Source organism: Bipolaris sorokiniana (genome assembly GCF_000338995.1).
Source record: "Bipolaris sorokiniana ND90Pr unplaced genomic scaffold COCSAscaffold_13, whole genome shotgun sequence".
Classification (NCBI taxonomy): domain Eukaryota; kingdom Fungi; phylum Ascomycota; class Dothideomycetes; order Pleosporales; family Pleosporaceae; genus Bipolaris; species Bipolaris sorokiniana.
In genome coordinates, this window is record NW_006911907.1 from 1,294,133 (window position 1) to 1,311,868 (window position 17,736).

The 17,736-nt window shown below is 48.2% G+C and overlaps 5 protein-coding genes across 5 annotated transcripts; 3 read left to right on the top strand and 2 right to left on the bottom strand.

The window, feature by feature from the left end:
- Positions 1 to 611: 611 nt before the first annotated feature.
- On the top strand, positions 612 to 2,076 carry COCSADRAFT_66537 (uncharacterized protein; the record flags this gene model as incomplete). Its single annotated transcript, XM_007705340.1, has 3 exons — positions 612 to 827; positions 864 to 1,245; positions 1,304 to 2,076. Coding segments are annotated over 3 exons (1,371 nt in total), but the record flags the coding sequence as incomplete, so codon positions are not given.
- Positions 2,077 to 2,715: 639 nt separating this feature from the next.
- COCSADRAFT_163609 (uncharacterized protein) lies at positions 2,716 to 5,739 on the bottom strand (the record flags this gene model as incomplete). The annotated part of the gene is made up of 3 exons (XM_007705341.1): positions 2,716 to 3,815; positions 4,871 to 5,116; positions 5,172 to 5,739. 3 exons carry the CDS (start codon positions 5,737 to 5,739, stop codon positions 2,716 to 2,718), a joined length of 1,914 nt encoding a protein of 637 aa, XP_007703531.1.
- Positions 5,740 to 7,622: 1,883 nt separating this feature from the next.
- On the top strand, positions 7,623 to 11,215 carry COCSADRAFT_124842 (uncharacterized protein). The gene is made up of 3 exons (XM_007705342.1): positions 7,623 to 8,056; positions 8,111 to 9,213; positions 9,273 to 11,215. The coding sequence occupies exons 1-3, from the start codon at positions 7,791 to 7,793 to the stop codon at positions 11,018 to 11,020; spliced, it is 3,117 nt and encodes a 1,038-aa protein (XP_007703532.1). The 5' UTR covers positions 7,623 to 7,790; the 3' UTR covers positions 11,021 to 11,215.
- Positions 11,216 to 11,424: 209 nt separating this feature from the next.
- COCSADRAFT_240637 (uncharacterized protein) lies at positions 11,425 to 12,387 on the top strand. The gene has a single exon (XM_007705343.1). The coding sequence runs from the start codon at positions 11,606 to 11,608 to the stop codon at positions 12,239 to 12,241; it is 636 nt and encodes a 211-aa protein (XP_007703533.1). The 5' UTR covers positions 11,425 to 11,605; the 3' UTR covers positions 12,242 to 12,387.
- Positions 12,388 to 12,533: 146 nt separating this feature from the next.
- Positions 12,534 to 14,053, bottom strand: COCSADRAFT_174551 (uncharacterized protein; the record flags this gene model as incomplete). The annotated part of the gene is made up of 6 exons (XM_007705344.1): positions 12,534 to 12,890; positions 12,948 to 13,017; positions 13,220 to 13,596; positions 13,652 to 13,693; positions 13,749 to 13,882; positions 13,936 to 14,053. 6 exons carry the CDS (start codon positions 14,051 to 14,053, stop codon positions 12,534 to 12,536), a joined length of 1,098 nt encoding a protein of 365 aa, XP_007703534.1.
- Between the last annotated feature and the right edge of the window lie 3,683 nt (positions 14,054 to 17,736).

A 17,736-nucleotide genomic window follows, 5' to 3' on the forward strand; every position in this document is an offset into this window, starting at 1 on the left:
TGCAGAAGCGATGTTACCGAGTCCACGGTTGACGGTAGAGTTCCTTGGCGTGGCTTTTGGCCCCTGTCGAATTTGTAGTAGAACGTCGATGATTAAGCGGCCAATACGATGACCTACTCCGAAAAACGGGGGGCCCGAAACAAAAGTAAACTCTTTTAGAAGGGAGTCCACAAGATATGAGGCGCCTTGTCCACGATAGTATTGCACATGCTAGTCAGAGTAAGCTAGGATGGGGGCCAAGGCAAAATCTCGTATCAGATGGCTCGCGATTTGAGCAGAAGTAACGCCCCATTCATTGTCTTTGAAGATCGAGGCCATTGATTTGGGCTGTCTCGTCTTCGCGGCAACTCAGGGCCTTCTAGTATGATATCAATTATGCCGCATCTGGCGTCGTCAGGCGACTTCTTATTGAATGGCCCAGATGGATAAACTGATATCTCGGCAACGTCTATCAGCCGCGGTCAGCCACACTGTTTGAATTCGCTTGACCCATATATCTTCTGCAATGTACGATTGACACTGGGAGTGCTATTAGCCACGCGTTCAGTAATCCACCTTCGGGAAAACGGGCGTGCGTCGTTACCCCCAATATCAGAATGTCGTCGGTCAAAGCTCCGCGTGCAGCTGCAACGGCTGCCCCAATCTCATTTGCGCCATCCCAATATTTCGAAGGGAATGATGGAAAATGGTCCACATTTGTAGTGCGAGTTGGCACACCCGAGCAGAGCTTTCGTGTCCTGCCATCTACGGTCTCTAGTGAGACATTCCTCCCAATGGCCGGTGCTTGCAAAGATGACGAACACATGAGCACGGTCGGTTTAGCTCCTGTTACATATGAGACATCTTGACTAATATTCTTTCAGAAAGACTGTGCCTTTTCGCGTGGTGCGGAGTTTTACCAGGGCCGAACGAACAATGGCTTCCAGGCCGATCTGTCCAGCACATGGCACGAGATTGGTATCTACCAAACAACGAACCGCGAAGAGCTGGGTTACAATGCGTCTGGTCTCTACGGTCTAGATACCTTGGGGCTGATGATCGCGAATTCCGGAGGACCCACTTTAGAAAATCAAACGATCGGTGCTGTGGTGAATCCGCGTTTATGGGTTGGAAGGTTAGGGATGGACATAAAGCCTAGCAATTTTTCAGATTTTGCGAATCCGCAACGAAGTCTGATAAAAACTCTGCATGAGGAAGGTTATATACCAAGTCTGAGTTATGGCTATACAGCTGGCGCATACTACAGTGAGTCAATATGTGTACATTACGGCGAAGAAACAGAGAAAACTTACAAGCACTACAGAACAACCGAACGTCTATGGGAGCTTGACTTATGGTGGCTATGACCAGTCACGATTCGTTCCCAACGGTGTCATGTTTCCCTTTGATGCCAATGATAGTCGCAAACCTAGTCTGAAGATACAGACAATAATAGGGCAAAACCTGTCTGGTGAGACAATCAGTCTCCAGGAAGGGGTCGTGCCATATATGCTGGTCGACTTTGCAGAGCCACACATATGGTTGCCAGTGTCGACCTGTGAGCAGTTTGCACAGGCTTTCAACTTGACATACGACAATAGTACTGACCTGTACTTGGTCGACTCTTCAACTCACGCAAAGCTCGTGGAGCAAAATCCAACCATCACCTTTGGACTTGGTCAAACAGCATCCGACCTCTCAGGCCGGGTCAACATAGTGCTGCCCTATAGCGCATTTGATCAGCAGGCTTCTTACCCCATATATGAGAATGCAACCAACTATTTTCCGATACGAAGGGCATATAACGAGACTCAGTACACCTTGGGACGTACCTTCTTCCAAGAAGCGTATATAAAGATTGATTATGATCGAGGGAATTTCTCTATTCATCAAGCGCTGTTTCCAACATCCGGAGCCAAACAGGAAGTCGTCCCAGTGTTCAGTCCAACTGAGATATCGCACCTCCAAGGCCAAAGACCACTGAGTAAAGGTGCGATAGCGGGAATAGCAATAGGCAGCATACTCCTGTTAGCAATTGCATCATTTTTGGGACTCTGGGTTTGTCGGAAGAGGAGGAAGACAAAAGCGTCACAACAGCCTATAATAGAGGACCCAAGCATAGAATGTGAAGGTCAGCCCAGAATAGAGACTGAAGGCGCGGCTGTATTTGAGAAAGATGGGTTACCCTGTGCAGAGATGGAGGGACATATCTTCCCAGAGCTGTATGCGCCACATCTGTTGGCAGAAAACGATGTTCCAGTTATTCAGATTACAAAGGCGGATCTCAGTCCGGTTTACGAGTTGTGTGAGAGTAGTGACAGCAGATCACTGAGCGGTAGAGAGTCAGAAGCTGGGATTTTAGAAGAAACGGTAGGACCCCCACCGGGCTGGGCATGAAGAGACTTGAAGAGCACACAGTATGCTATGCCGTGAGAGCATCTTACTGCTCATTGTACATTAGTCAAATGAGAAATCTATAGAAACCATATGGTTGTACGTACATGGAGGTCTTGTAATGCTTCTCGAAGCTATCTCCGACTCATTACTCTACGTGCTGCCTCTCCTGGCAACGATATCTGACTTCACAAGTGAAACCGCGTCTCAGGATATGTGTGACGTCAGCACAACTGCGGCTAGCTGTATGTGATAGTAAGATGTGTGGATTTCATACTAGTGATTGTACTGATTACATCACGAGATTGATTCGTATTGCAGCGCGAGGATGCGACATTGGGTTTAAGGTACTTCTAGCGTCCCGCCTCGTACATGGTACCATCCACGAATATCATCGATACCTTGCAAAGAGATAAGTAGTATATTGCCAAAGACATCGAGATCGTCTGGCTGCGCTGCCTTCAATAGACTTGCAAAATTCAGTCCCTCGATAACAAAGTGGTTCTTTGCGTTCCAACTCATGGCGAAATCGAAGGCATTGGTAGCTTTCCACAAGTGCGCGGATAGTGTGATGCGAGACTTGAGTGCAACATCCGGGCTGCAAGTTTTCATCTGACCCGTGAGGACCGTGTACATAACTGTGATTTGATATGCCGCAAGGACTGTACGTCGCGCTGATTCTCGGAAGATGAATGATCGCCAGGCAGAATGAGCAGCTGTGGAAGGATACAATGGGAGAGCGCCTATGTGCTCGTTCTCCTCAGTAGCAATTGGTAGTAGCATCGCTCCCATTTCCTCCAAGTGAGATGAAAAGGCATCGGCCTGTGCACAAACGCGAATGTCGCCGCCAAATACAATCATGAGTTGATACAACATAATTGCGTGGGTTCGAGCAAGGATCTCGATCGGTGTATCGGGTACAATTTCATTGATCAGCTCTTCCACACGACTCCGGATATGATGTGCGACGCGCTCAGCGTTGATCTCATTTTTGTTGATGTAAAGTGCACATGCAGCGTGAGCGTCTTGTAAGCAACGTGGTATGTGATCGTCGTAGAGCGTCGGATGCATCCATGGCGTACAGTTTTGCTCTACCATCGTTCTTGGTACCAGCTGCATGTGCTCGAGAAAATAGCCCATCCTCGCCTTCGCGTAAGGGGAGAGGTCAGTTGACAAAAACTGATTTTTCGTCTGTGTTGGAGCCTTTTGGAGAGTTTTCTGGTTTTCGAGGTTTGGCGGGTTTTGCAGTGCAGCTGGGAGGGGAGTGACACAGGTCGTACTAACCGGGAAGCCGAAATCCAGGGTGTCCGTAGTGCAGGTTGTTGTTATGGCAGACTCGTCGAAATTGAAATCGAGATTGAAATTTTCTAGGTCCGTAAAGTCCAGAGGTAGATGGGATTCATTATTTGTAGTATCGATATCAGCTGTAGAGCTGTACGGGACTGTGGCGTGGGTGTGAGGCTGCGGTGGATAAATACAGGAAAACCGTCGTCTGATACATCGTGCGCAATTGGGCTGCTCCAAGCCACATTTACGTTTGGATTTTGCGCATTCCGAGCAAGACTTTTGTCTGCCCTGAAAGTTGGTGCTTCTTCTCCGGTTTGCTGGCATGATGCAGCGCCTGGCGTAGGTGATTTGAAATGAAGGCTTTTGTAGGCGATAGTACCAACAGCATTGATGGCCAGCGCCGTTATTACTCAGCATTGGATGCCTAGTCAAAGCCCCTGGACAGCCCTGAATTCCGGCTATAAGACGTTAGCATTTGCAATTTCCATAGATACTTACTTATCTCCATCGAGAACTATGTTGATGCCCCACTGTGGATCTCTTATCGCATCGCAGTCGACCATTGAAAACAGCGAAAATCGTTACTAGGCCCACCTTCGTGGAAACCTTCCCAATAACATGTTTGAAATCTGCCTATTTCCGTATATTGGCCAAACTTGGCCTTCAAGTCGCTCGTTTTATTTGGATATCTATGACTAAATTATTGCAGACATTCGGCTGAGTCTGGATGAGGTCAGCGTTATTCCCTCCCCGAGTGGAGCATGGCTCAATGCAACATCATCATTATACGAAAACATGTTGCTGAATACTGAAATGACAATTCTGAAATGTCTTTCAAGTAAAATTCCTCCTAAATATAAGAACTGAGTACGAGTGGTGAATCGGCCCGGTTACAAACTATCGCAAAAGGCTAGAATTCAAGATATCAATCACAAATTGGTACATGAACGTATTCTGATGGAAGTTCTGGAATTAAATCACATTTTACTGAAACGTTTTGGGAAATGAGCAGTCTCTGGGACCAATGCGCTGGCATTAAAAAGGTCTCTTGTTTTTCCCAACTCTATATCCTAACCTACTTATCATGTATAAGGTCCTACCATGCAAGCGACACCGCTGTCGCTGCGCTCCAAATATAGCCATCATCAGGCAATTTTGGATGTCTGAATGAGCTAATCACTCTTCGGCCTCCTGCGTGACTGCAGCCAACTCTTGATGCGGTAAGTGATGTATGCAACTCCCAATGTGGATGCGAACATGAGGTTATCGACAGCATCATTCATTGCTTTCGAGACATGAGAACTGGTAGCTGCAATAGCGACAGTAGAAGAAAACCAAACGCCCCCAAAAATGATGAGAGCGCCGTAGCCGCCCATCATCGCGCTTGTGCAGGTTGCAAACAGAGAGTGCGCCACAACATTACCGATACCCGCTTGAATGATAGCTGCGGTGCTGCCTGAGAAGGGTCAGAAATTTATGTCCAATATCTTATCAGACCATTGGATACTCACCAGCTGCGACGCCGGCAGGTCCAAATCCGATAGCGAGAAGGGTGATTGCTGTAATTGCCATAGCAACAAGGGGTACGAATATGAGAGCCATCTCCCTGGGATGCGCCTTCATCCACTTTCCAACCTCTTTTGCGGCGCCCAACATGCCTTTTTCCTTGATAGTCTGAATAGCATTGCTGATGAAGTCTTTGACCTGTGACACAGCCATCCCGACTTTGACTACGACAGAATCAAGTGCCCCTCGGCAGAACACTTTGAACCCTTGTGCAATACCACCATTGTTTCTGGGCGTAGGATCGCTGCGCATGTCGTTGTCCGGCTCTGTGATGTTGGTGTCGCCAGGGAGATCAGCGTCCGAGTTGTTATTTGAGCTTCTGACGTCGCTGTGCTTGTCGCTGTCATCTCCAGACGGGACTTTTGTATCTGCAGGCTGTTCATGCTGTTCAGGCTCGTTCCGACGAGCTTCTGGGTTTTCTGAAGGAGCGTTATTGTTCTGACTCTGCATATTAGCAGCTCGAAACAGGCCGAGGAAGTTGTTCCAAGCTTGGAAGAATTTCGAACCGTCCATGACTGCAACTCGAACTTTCTATTTTGTAATAAGTGGGTTGTAGAGGTTGAAATTGCAAAATGGGCGGTTATCAGGTAACTCTACCGCGCCGTGCGAGTGCAGGTCTCACAGTGAGGGGGGCTTGGCATTCATCGTTCATCGTTTCTCGCATACGTATCGTAGAAACACACCTGGCTGGCTTTTCCTTGATCTCATTTTCACCTAAATTCAAATTTTGTATGTGGCGAACAATCCGCCAGAGATTAGACTATTCAAGAGGTGAGGTTGAATCGACGAGGCAACCGGACGCCAGTGAAGGAACTACGTCTATCCGCGAGAATTAATCGTAGCATGGACGAAGAAAAAGCTAGAATACGAAGTTTCCGGGATTGGGACTGTTGCGGGCTTCTTTTTTTGTTTTGATAACGTGCTCAAGTGATTGCGAGGGTACAACGTGATCTATTCTTTTGCAACCCACTTCGAAGGATGGGAGCGTTCACTCTGAGAGTTGAACAATTTGCTAAAATTCTTCTAGTTTCTGGCGCCGTAGCCTGAGAGCCAAGTCCCTGCTTGTGGTGACGCCTACTCACAACGCATTACATTTTCCAGTAAGATGGTCTTCGTATCGATAAAGTCGCTTAAGTTGTCTCCACCAGTAGAAGCTTGGATGACCACGTGTAGTATTTTGCATTCAGATGGTTCGGAATCCATGCTTCCTTAATTGGTTGAACCATGAATCGACACCCGAAGCCACGTTGGGGAATACATGACCCCACAGAGAAGATTCCGGAACCTTCGTGTGCTTTCTAAATTGCGTTCACGAAGTGAAAGACGTATTGAAAATTTCGACCATAGATCTACAAGATACTTCGCGTTGGAGTTCTGACTAAACCCCCTATTGATGGTTGAGATGGCACAGTCATTGCTTGGTCCTTGAGCCAACAATCACTGAGAGCAGCAGACAGTGGTTGTGAGACGTTCGATATCTCAATCAAAGTAGTTTCGGAGTTTGCTCGCACAGCAAAACTACTGTGGAAATACATAACATGACTCGTCGCAATCGTTTCACAGCAGCAGTCTTGGGCTGAATACCGTCAGCCTGGGGTGATTTCTGACCGGCGCAGAGGGATCAGCTACATAATCAGACTGCAGCTCAGTTTTAGGAGTTAAATTGATTGACCAATTCAGAGACAAAATCGACGGCCATACATGTGAGTGATTGACAACTGGTACTCTGTAATGAGTTTCCAGCATCCTTTGTCTGGGTAGCGATTGCTGCACTTTAAGCTGAGAGGAAAACATGATTCATAATTCTCACAAACGTGTGACACGCAATTTGCTATACCCAGCATCACGGCATTCATGCAGAGAACTGAAAGAGAAAAGGGCGCAATTCGGATATTGGCGATGGACAGAAAGCGTGAGGACAGATTGGTTGTTTTTCACGAATGAGATGTTGACACGAGCTCTGGTAGCTTCCAGGGCTGGATCAGAATAGATAAGAACAGCCATTCGGATTCTCAGCATGACGTTTCGACGGGACCCCAGGATGTGAATCCTTCCAAGTGCGATTGGTGTAGTTGGATGGAAGTATGGGCTTAGCCGCCCGCCTGCAGGTGGTGGAGAGACCAGGCTGCACGCGCCAGCTTGTTTCCAGCCACTGCACTGTGTTTGCATGAAAAGCCAAGGCAGCAGGATAATGAGTGAGGTACGATTTCTTTGTTGCACTGGAAAACTTGCTGCTTACTGTGAGGGGAGCTGGTGTTGTACCAGCGATGGAGTTGTCTGGGCAGGTGACAGGGTGTGTGATTATCGGTTAGCGTCAGCGGCGTAGCTGTGGGTCCGTTCGCCGCCGCCCCCGCTTTCGTTTGCTAACCCGCATCGACGCGTTGTTGTCTCAGCCTTGTGTCTTTCCGCTTGCACACATAAAAAGAATATTTCAACTCTCATTTATTTGGACTCCAGCTTTGTGTTGATAACAAAAACTAGATTGAGCACTTTTTGGTGTTGGTGGGATTCGTCTCGTCTACACCGGTTTTTCCAGTTCGAAAGCCTCACTCAGCCATTCAATCATGTCTTACGCACCCCGAGGCGGAGGCGATAGAGGCCGCGGCGGCGGCGGCTTTCGTGGCGATCGTGGCGACCGCGGCGGAGGTCGCGGCGGTGGAAGAGGAGGAAGTGACTTTAGAGGTAGGGGCCGAGGAGATGGAAGAGGAGATTTTGGAGGTCGTGGCCGGGGCGATATGAGAGGTGATTTTGGGGGTCGTGGTCGAGGTGAAGGACGAGGTGGCTTTCGGGGTGGGAGAGGCGGCGGCACGCAGGAAAACCTGGCCTTCCAGTAAGATGAGCTGTCATGCTACCCACGCCGGTCTCGCATTAATCTGGCCTATAGGAACCCTCGACCCGTGGACCAAAGGGTCTTGAATACCGAAAACGCCTTGCATCCCCCCGCGAAGAAGACCCTTGACCTCGCTAGTCTGAAACTTTCCGAAGACTATCCAACCCGTCCAGGATATGGCACCCAAGGTGTCAAGGTCGAGCTTACTGCCAACTATGTCGAGCTTCTCACACCATCAAACATGGTATTGTATCGTTATGCCATTGACATTACCCCCGAGGTTACGGGCAGGAAGCGCCACCGCGTTGTGCAGCTCTTGCTCGAAGCCCCAGAGATGACGCAATACAAAGGCCAGATTGCTACTGATTTCCGTTCAACCGTAGTGGCCAAGACCAAGTTCACCAATGACAGGGACATCGTTGAAATCCAGTATCGTTCCGAGGGCGAAGACGATCCCGCGACGGGAGCCACGGTGTACAAAGTCTTCCTTCAATTTACAAACACCCTGAACATCGGCGACCTGGTGAATTTGATGAACTCTACCAATCTTTCTCAGCGTTTGGAACACAAGGACGAACTGACTCAGGCACTCAACATCTTCTTGAACCATTATGCCAAGTCGGCTAACAACCTCGCTACCATCGGATCATCCAAGAGCTTTTCCCTTCACCAAAACGCTTCCAGGGGCGACCTTGGAGCCGGTCTGGAAGTCATCCGTGGATTCTTTTCAAGTGTACGGGTTGCAACCTGTCGCATCTTGGTCAACATCAACGTTAGTCATGGGGCTTTCTATCACACCGGTCCTTTGCCAGCGCTTATGCAGGGCTACGGTATACGAAACACGACTGCTCTCGAAAAGTTTCTCAGATTGGTTCGTGTCCAGACCACACATTTGAAGGACAAACGCAACAAAGCTGGTGAGGTGATTCCTCGGATCAAGACCATTTACGGACTTGCTAGGAAGGACGATGGACATGGCATGGAACATCGACCGCGGATCAAACAACACGGTGCCGGTGCCAAGGACGTCGAGTTTTGGCTGGATGGGAAAAACACACCTGCTGCTAAGGGCAAAGGTAAAGGTAAAGGTCCAGTACAGGGTCCAACGGCCTCTGGATCCGGAAAGTACATCAGCGTATTTGATTTCTTTCGCACAAGTAAGCCTACCACCCTTCGCTTCTTCTTTGGAAATTTTGCTAACTCAATACCATCAAAGCGTACAACTATGTTCTTAAATACCCTGATCTTCCCGTCGTGAATTGCGGTAACCGAGAAAACCCTACATACCTCCCACCAGAAGTCTGTGTTGTCGTTTCCGGCCAACCGTCCAAGGCGAAACTAGATGCGTTGCAAACTCAGGTCATGATACGACATGCGGTTAGGAAGCCATGGGAGAACGCTGAGACCATCTACAAGGAAGGAATATCCACTGTTGGCCTGGATGAAAACACCAATGTGCTTCTGCGCTCTTTCGGCCTTACCATCACGCCAGGGTTGATCAAAGTTCCCGGACGTGTCCTGAAAGGACCAAAGGTGATCTACAAGCACGAAGAGGGAGGAAGTGGTACCAAATTTGCCGAGCCGCGAGATGGTAGCTGGAACATGATCAAGATCAAGTTCAATGTCGGTGCTCAGCTACTAAAATGGAAGGCTGTGATGATTGGACTTCCTTCCCGACGGGATCCTTTCAACCAACCTGAAATGAGTGCTATCATGCAAGAATTTCATCAGGGCCTGCGCAGGATTGGTATCGACGCGCAACCACCGGCCCCTCCTGAAAGACTGCAGCTTCAGCATCCGGACGACCCTGCGCTCAACACTTATCTTAAGGGGGCTGTTGGGAGGGTACAGTTGCTGTTTATCATACTCCCCGAGTCTAACATTCCTTTGTACAAGCGCATAAAGACACTTGCCGACAGGGATTTCGGCCTGCACAACGTTTGTGCTGTTGGCACCAAGCTAGCCAAAGAGAAAGGGCGGCCCCAGTACATCGCAAACGTTGCCCTCAAATTCAATCTGAAGCTTGGCGGTGTCAACCAGAAAGTAGAGAACAAGAATATTGGAATCATTGAGCAGGACAAGACCATGGTAGTTGGCATCGACGTCACTCATCCCGCCCCGGGTTCGGCTAGCAATGCGCCTTCTGTCTCAGCAATGGTCGCTTCAGTTGACAAAACCCTCGGACAATGGCCAGCAACTCTCCGCATCCAAAAAGGAAGACAGGAAAATGTCGATGAGCTTGCTGGGATGCTCAAGTCGCGCCTCAATCTCTGGAAGACAAAGGGTCGCCATCAAGCCTTCCCAGAAAACATACTCGTATATCGTGATGGAGTTTCAGAAGGCCAATACGACATGGTGCTCACTGAAGAGTTGGCTCAGATGCGAAAAGCATGCGAACAGGTGTATCCGGCGACTGATACCAAGAAGGGTCTTCCGCGCTTCACTGTAGTAGTCTGCGGCAAGCGTCATAAGACACGGTTCTACCCCACGAGTGTGCAACAAGCTGATAGGTATGGCAACACACAACCCGGTACTGTCGTAGATCGCGGCGTGACGGAAGCTCGCAACTGGGACTTTTTTCTTCAAGCACACGCCGCACTCCAAGGTACGGCTCGGCCATGCCACTACTACATTGTGCACGATGAGATCTTCCGCCAGATCTATGCCAAGCAGATCCCTGCGCCATTTCAAAACATCGCCGACGTTATCGAGGACCTTACACATAACATGTGCTACCTATACGGCCGGGCGACAAAGGCCGTCAGCTTGTGTCCTCCAGCATATTACGCTGATCTTGCATGCGACCGTGCACGGTGCTACCTTGCTCACCTGTATGACACTCCCGCGCCGAGCGCAGCACCTTCTATGGCCGGCACATCGGTTACTGGCACTAGCGCTCCGGCAGCAGAGCCTGGGTCTGTGGAAATCCACCCCAACATTCGCGATTCAATGTTCTACATCTAGAATTTTCATCGCACTGGAACTTCGTGCGAAAAGCAGCAAACATCATTAAGACGAAATTGACATGATCTGGAAGAAATTGTACAGGAGATAGGGTATGGTTGAACGTCTGAGATACAAGTCTTGTTGAATTGAATATTCATATAACAACCGCAACAAGTACATAAGAACGAATACACTCATTATGATTCTCGTAAGAATGACTTGTACAGGATTATGAAACATGAATTGGGTGATTGCGTGCGGAGAATCGGCGGTTATCAATCTCCTCGCACATTGTACGTTCGGAGTTAACGGCTCGGATATGCGATTACCAATCCTGGCAACTGTCGTTATGACTTGTGAATTCAGAATTATGTTTCGCTAATTCCAACGAGCATCGGAATAGGTGATGAGCTTCCTTATCCTAACTAGCGTGAATCCTGAGACCATTCGTGGCTTCGACGTCTACCTAATTCGATGACTCATGTATGGTCATCGTAGTACTCCGACCATATAAAGGACATCTGTTGGACTTTTCGACATTTAACAAAAGCAATCAACATACATCGCCATATACAAATATCACTCCGTCACGGGAAACCCAACATGCCAGACCCAAATTTCCACATCACCACACCGCGACTCTATCTCTCCTACGCCGATCCCTCAAATGAAGCCCACATCGACTTCTCCCTGGAACTCATAAACAGCGCACCTGCACTCCGTTTTCAAGGCTCCACGGAATCCAGCGCCGCAGACCGCGACGCCGCGCGAAAACGTATCGCCGACACAATGCTCAGCTTGAAAAATAAAGGTTTCGGCCGCTACTTCGTTTGGCTGCGTCCCGAAAACGACGACAATACGACAACCCCATTTTTCTCGCGCACCCTCGAACCCATCGGATCCGTAGGCCTGCAACTCGCCCGCCTCGACGGCATCAAAGCACCAGCCATCCCGGACGTCGGGTTTATCTTCGTGGAAAAGCATCATGGCAAAGGATATGCGACGGAGGCTGTACGTGCGCTGATGAAGTATTATGAAGAGGAGAAGGGGGTAAGTGCGTTCTCAGGATTTACGAAGGAGGATAATGAGGGGGCGAGGGGGTTATTTCGGAGGCTGGGGTTTAGGAATCATGGGGTGCGTAGGGTGAGTGGGATTATGTGGTCTGGGGAAGATGTTGAGGTAGATACGTGGACGTGGGGATTAAAAGAGGGGCAGGGGTTGGAGGAGTTAGGAATTTGATGGGAGGTGTTGTAGCTGGTAATCTGTGGCTGGTACCTTTCTTTTTCGGGATATGAGCAAAAGGGTGATAGATGTACAGTCATTGTTGTAAGAGTGGGAGTTTTGTTGCTGTGTTTGTTGTGCACATCCATTTTGTTGTTGTGGTTTATGGTTGTTGAGATACCTTCATCTCAGGACCCCTTTGGATGCTCTGATATCTCCATCCTTGGTATAGCTACTCGTCTGAAACTCCACGTCGACTCCATCTAGATGTTCAAAACCAGTAACGACGTGCGAGATGATCGTATCTCGTTCAGGGAAAAAAGAAATTAGCAAAGTAGTACAAATACATGGAGAGATAGAAGCCATAAAGCCAGTTGAATGTGAAAAGATTGCGAAGACCCTCCGTGAGCTCCAGATCCGAATTGACTTTGTTGGCTAGTCCTGGAAGCAAGGGTATGATTGTGACAAACGTTGCTGCAGCAGCCCGCCAGTTGATGCCATAGCGACCGTATTGATAGATACCGTACAGGTCGTACAAAGTGGGGACATCGTACTTCCTATGTTTTAACAACCAGTAGTCCGTAAACAACGCACCTGCAATTGGTGCCATGAAAATTGCGTATGCGCTCATAAAGTCCAAGAATGCTTTTCCCGATGCGACGATGATCTATGGGCATAGCGCCTAATCACCCATAAAGGCTACCAGAATGGATCCTCATCGCACGTTGAAATATCTCGGCGCTAGCGTTGTAACATCGTTGGCAAAGGACACTGCATTCGCGCCGATATTCACGCTCAGTTAGCCAACTGAGCCAAATAGAGGCGCAGAAGAATGCCGCTGCTCGACCGCCGGACATATCCATCTAAGTGTCGATGATCTGGAGAGGTGTTCAATAGGCCTTACCCCAGATTTCCTGTGCAGCAGACGCAGAAACGATGCCCATGAGAGCGACCATGATTTTGAAAAACAGGATAACAGGGAGTTGCCAGTATTACGCTCGGGGATCTCTGCTGAAGCGCGAAAAGTTGAGAATGTTCACCGCGAGCGTGCTGTAGCCACCGGTGATGCTAGTCATGCTCGACAACCACAACCAAGCTCGTTCCGAACCATGCACAGCCGGTGGACGCGTAAAGAAAGTGCCGTTTCCGCCAGCTTGAACAGCTACCCAAATGGGCATACCAACGGTGACTGGCGGCAGCAATACTGTCTTAACCCACAACATGTATTGCAGTTTATGAGTAGAAATGAGCTGGAACAGAAATTGAGCGAGCCAGTATAGGAAATACGATATCATCCCAGCAGTAGTGAGACCAACTGATTCAGGAAGGTGATTCGCCATTGTACGGAAGTTGGGCCATATCGAATTGATGATCTATGGTTTCTTGTCAGACTGAAGCATTGGGAGCAGTGATGAACGTGCAACTTACTGCAACAACACATGTACCTCCATTTGCTGTTGGTACCCCGAACTAGAACATCGCCAAGACGCCCCGACTGACAACCGCGAAATAGCTGAACCAATACCCGAAACTCGCGCGCGATGCGATGGGAAAAGGAGATGTAGAGGTTTGAGCCTATCGCTCCGGTGAGTACTGTTGGTACAGCATTGCATAGGGCCGCAACGAGTACAATCAGTACGGCATCGGTTGCAGTTAAACCTGCTACCATCAGCATACAATTATATCTTTTTTTCTGAAAAGATATCGCATACCTATTGTCAACATGACAGAGCCAAAACTCCATGTCAAAATCGTGACCAAATCACTAAACCAATACGTGACAAAAGCGCTTTTGCCCCGTGTGCGTTTCTCCGGGGGGACAGGTGCCATATCCGCATTCGCTCAAACATAACTTGGGGCGTTACTGCTGTTTTTCTTGGGCAACTGCCAGCTCGACGGCTGCGTGAGGCGCATCTTTGCCTTTTCTTTTGCCGCATGACTGCGGTTGCGGAGGTAGGTTGCGGACAGCATTATAACAGTTTTCGCATTGAGAAGATGGAATACCTCAGCCTATATTCACACCGAAGTCGCATCATCTTGATATGGCGTCGAAAATAACCGGGATGCTGGTTGGCATGTTGAGTCGACAGTGGAGATAGTCGCGCTGCTATCAAGCCCAATCAAGCAAGAGATGGAGCTGGTTTTATCATCTGCAGCGTGTTGATTGGGGCGGCGACTTTTGGGCTGATAGTTGACGAATCCACATATTTGTGCATGCAACTGTGACTGTGTAATCGTGGGAGAGCACAAATAACCATGACATGTGGGGAAACTCGGATGTTCTTCTGCAAGTGTAAGTACGAGTTAACGCGTCCGAGACTCGGCCGATTTGGCGCTACTTACAAGTGGGTACGGAGTATGACTGCCCCATCTTACCCCCGCAGTTGCTATCGCCTAGATCTTTTACTAGGGTACCCTGGCCACGCGGAACGCGACCCCATTACCTATCATATGAACTAGTCTTGTCATGTTAACCTTGTCATTAAGTATGTTCGCATGCGTAGCTTGTGCAAGTCAAACCTCAAGTACGTATAGAAGGATGATGCTGTGTGTTAATTACAACAAGACAGAGCAAAACACAGCAACTGATTTGAGTGAGGCCAAACAGTGTATCGTATTGCTTACATCACGAACTTGACTAAGGCAAGTGGAGATGCTTTGAAATTTTGTCTACGAAGCTAACATGGAATGGATCAATCTTGATCCTAATGCAGTAGCTTTCACCAGCCACGCGTCGTTCGCTCAGCCATCAAGAGATACAACAGTCAACGACTAAATATTAGTGAATCTCATGTAAGAAAATATTGCTCGGGAGATTATCGGAACATAAAGTCTTATGATTCAGAATACTCACATAAAGCATCTACTATTGAATGACTTTCCCACTACCTGCCCTCATTTCTTCGTCCCATTGATTCAAATTGCTTGAAGGCTTGAAGGCAGGCATCGTTAATTTACAATTATTGCACGGTCGTCTCCAAGCCGTGGACTTTGTCGCATCCAGACCGTCTGGAAAGGCATGCGTGAATACCTCCGTGTCTCCCAAGGCCCTGAGGCCTATCATGCGGATGTCGACCGCGGCACCACAAACCTCGCGCATTCTCGTCTTGTTCTCAGGGGAAAATCGTGGCCTGTTGGATCCGCAATTAGTTGTAGTACATCATTGGTAATTTTAGGCGGACTCAAATCATTGATGCGACTCCATACGTTTCTGCGCATCTCCCAAATGGTACCTTTTCCTCAATCCTGATTCTTCGGCTTATCACATTTGAGTGGAAAGTCAAGGCCCATTACGATAGCGCAGCGATGTTTGCGGTATAAAAAGCGGTAACTGCAGTCGCCAGTGCGGCTTCAACTTCAGCATGCAACGCTATCTCTTTCTGGTTTCCATCAGGGAGTATAGATTTCTTTGCTTTGAGCGGGAACATGTGCAGCGCAAGCCGAAATCTAATCAAGGGTTCGGATGCGCGCTGCAAGGATATCGGATCGCGTGTCTTTTCGTCAAAGCAAACTGAAAGAAGATTTGTTTTCGGAGTTGCTTCGAGCTGCGCTCTCAGTAAAGAATGATTGCATACAAAAGGTAAGCCGCCGTGTTGGTTTGCGAGAGGAATCGCTACTTTGTCATTTGGCGGGGCAGTACTCAGAAACACTGTAAGCAACGACGCTTGTATAGGTTTCACGATTGTGTCACTGAAGATATTGAGTCGAAACAATGTCAAATACATGTTTCGAAATAAATTCCTCGCCGAGTCAGGAGGAAACTTGGGTAGATTTACGACTGGCTCTCCTCGCTCCCAGGGCACGAGATTCAAGGATTGGCCAAGTAATGTTTCGAACCGCCATTGATCTTGGAGAGCAGCTCTTCGGTCTCACTCAGCCTGTATGACCCTAATGCCCCCCGTTTCGTATAGCATACTGGTGCTGAGCATGAAAACTGGATTGTCGCTGATTAGATACATGATTCCTGCCTTCCTTGAAATGTCAGTTGGGGGCACTCCGCCCTGATCAGCTATGCTCGGTGCGGAAGGGGAAGACACTACCAAGGCCAAGTATATGCAGCGTGCAAATATGATGACGAATTGTCTGCATTATGTCTTCCAAGTTGTTTTATCAACAAGTGATTTTGTAGAAAAGATGACACACATCAAGTCCCAAGCTTTCCGGTAGTTTTCTAAGAAGTATAAGATCGAGAGCGTTCTGTTGTCTAGAATTCCTGTACTCTTTTGTCAGCTTTATGTTTTTGATGGTGATGCGAGCGAGTACTTACGGTAATACTTCGAAATATAGAGTGCTGGATTCACTATCTAGTGCAACACAGAACAAATCGCTGCTATTCTTTCTATATAACCAATCGATTGGCGACTAGTCAGAAGGCTGTCGCTTATGAGAGGCCCTGGCGTCCATTTCCGACGTTGACTTAGGAAAACAGAAGAGCTTAAGGGGACTGTAGTATACGCTTTCGCCTCAAGGCATAAGCGTGTTTGAACATGAGCATATTCTGACAGGGCCAGGCACACATGATCTCTGTCCTCGCTCATCATAGACCGGATCGTTCGAAACAGACCATCAGTTTCCTTAGGATAGTAACCAAATCTACCTAGAATGTAGTCACCACAAGTAGATTCCTGGACCCGAAGAAGCTGGTAGTATCCTGGCAGACAGGTTGCCCTTCCACTTGTGAGGCTTTGTCGTAGACGACGGCAGTGTTGCCCAACTACATATTCGGATGCGACACCTACAGGCCGAGAATCCAGATATCAGAGTCCACTCATTCCAACCTGGCATAGTTTTTACACCTGCTAGCCAAAGATTTGGTGTCACTGAGGAAATGTTCGAACGCATCGCGGATGATTTATCGCTTCCATGTGCTTTCGCAGTCTGGCTAGCAAGTCTAGAGGCTAAGTTCACGAAGGGTCGGTTTCTGCATTCTGAATGGGATGTTGAAGATTTGGTAAGAAACAAGCACATACCCGAGAACGACTCAAAATTTTCTACTGTGGAATTGAGACTATGAGGGTTGTGGTGGATCAGTAATAGTGTATTCCTAGATAACCACGGGTAAAAGCCTCGATCTCTCCTAGCGTAGTATTCTAGCAAATATTATAGAAAGAAGTCAACTAGGTAGAATTATGAATACAAGGATATCAGATAAAAAGACTGTTAGTTTATAAGAACTATCTACGTTAAGAATTAGAGTAGTTATAAGGGGTGTGCCGTTATACTGTGATAAATATCGCTGAAATCGATATGTCATCGCCAAGTCTTTGGCGGACTAACGAGGATGCTAAATAGAGCTTACTCTTCCACCTCTCTATGATCCTCAATACAACTCTTCTTTTGTGTATAACCTTGTAATATCTCTACGGTCACTATGACTTGTGATTCTGGGTGTTGCAGCCCGCCCAAGGCCACTCCTACCGTCGCACGCACACCAACTCCACCACTGGTTGATAGAAACACAGATAATTGCTGTGAAACCCAACGTGACTCCATAGTCAGCTCTCCTGGTGACT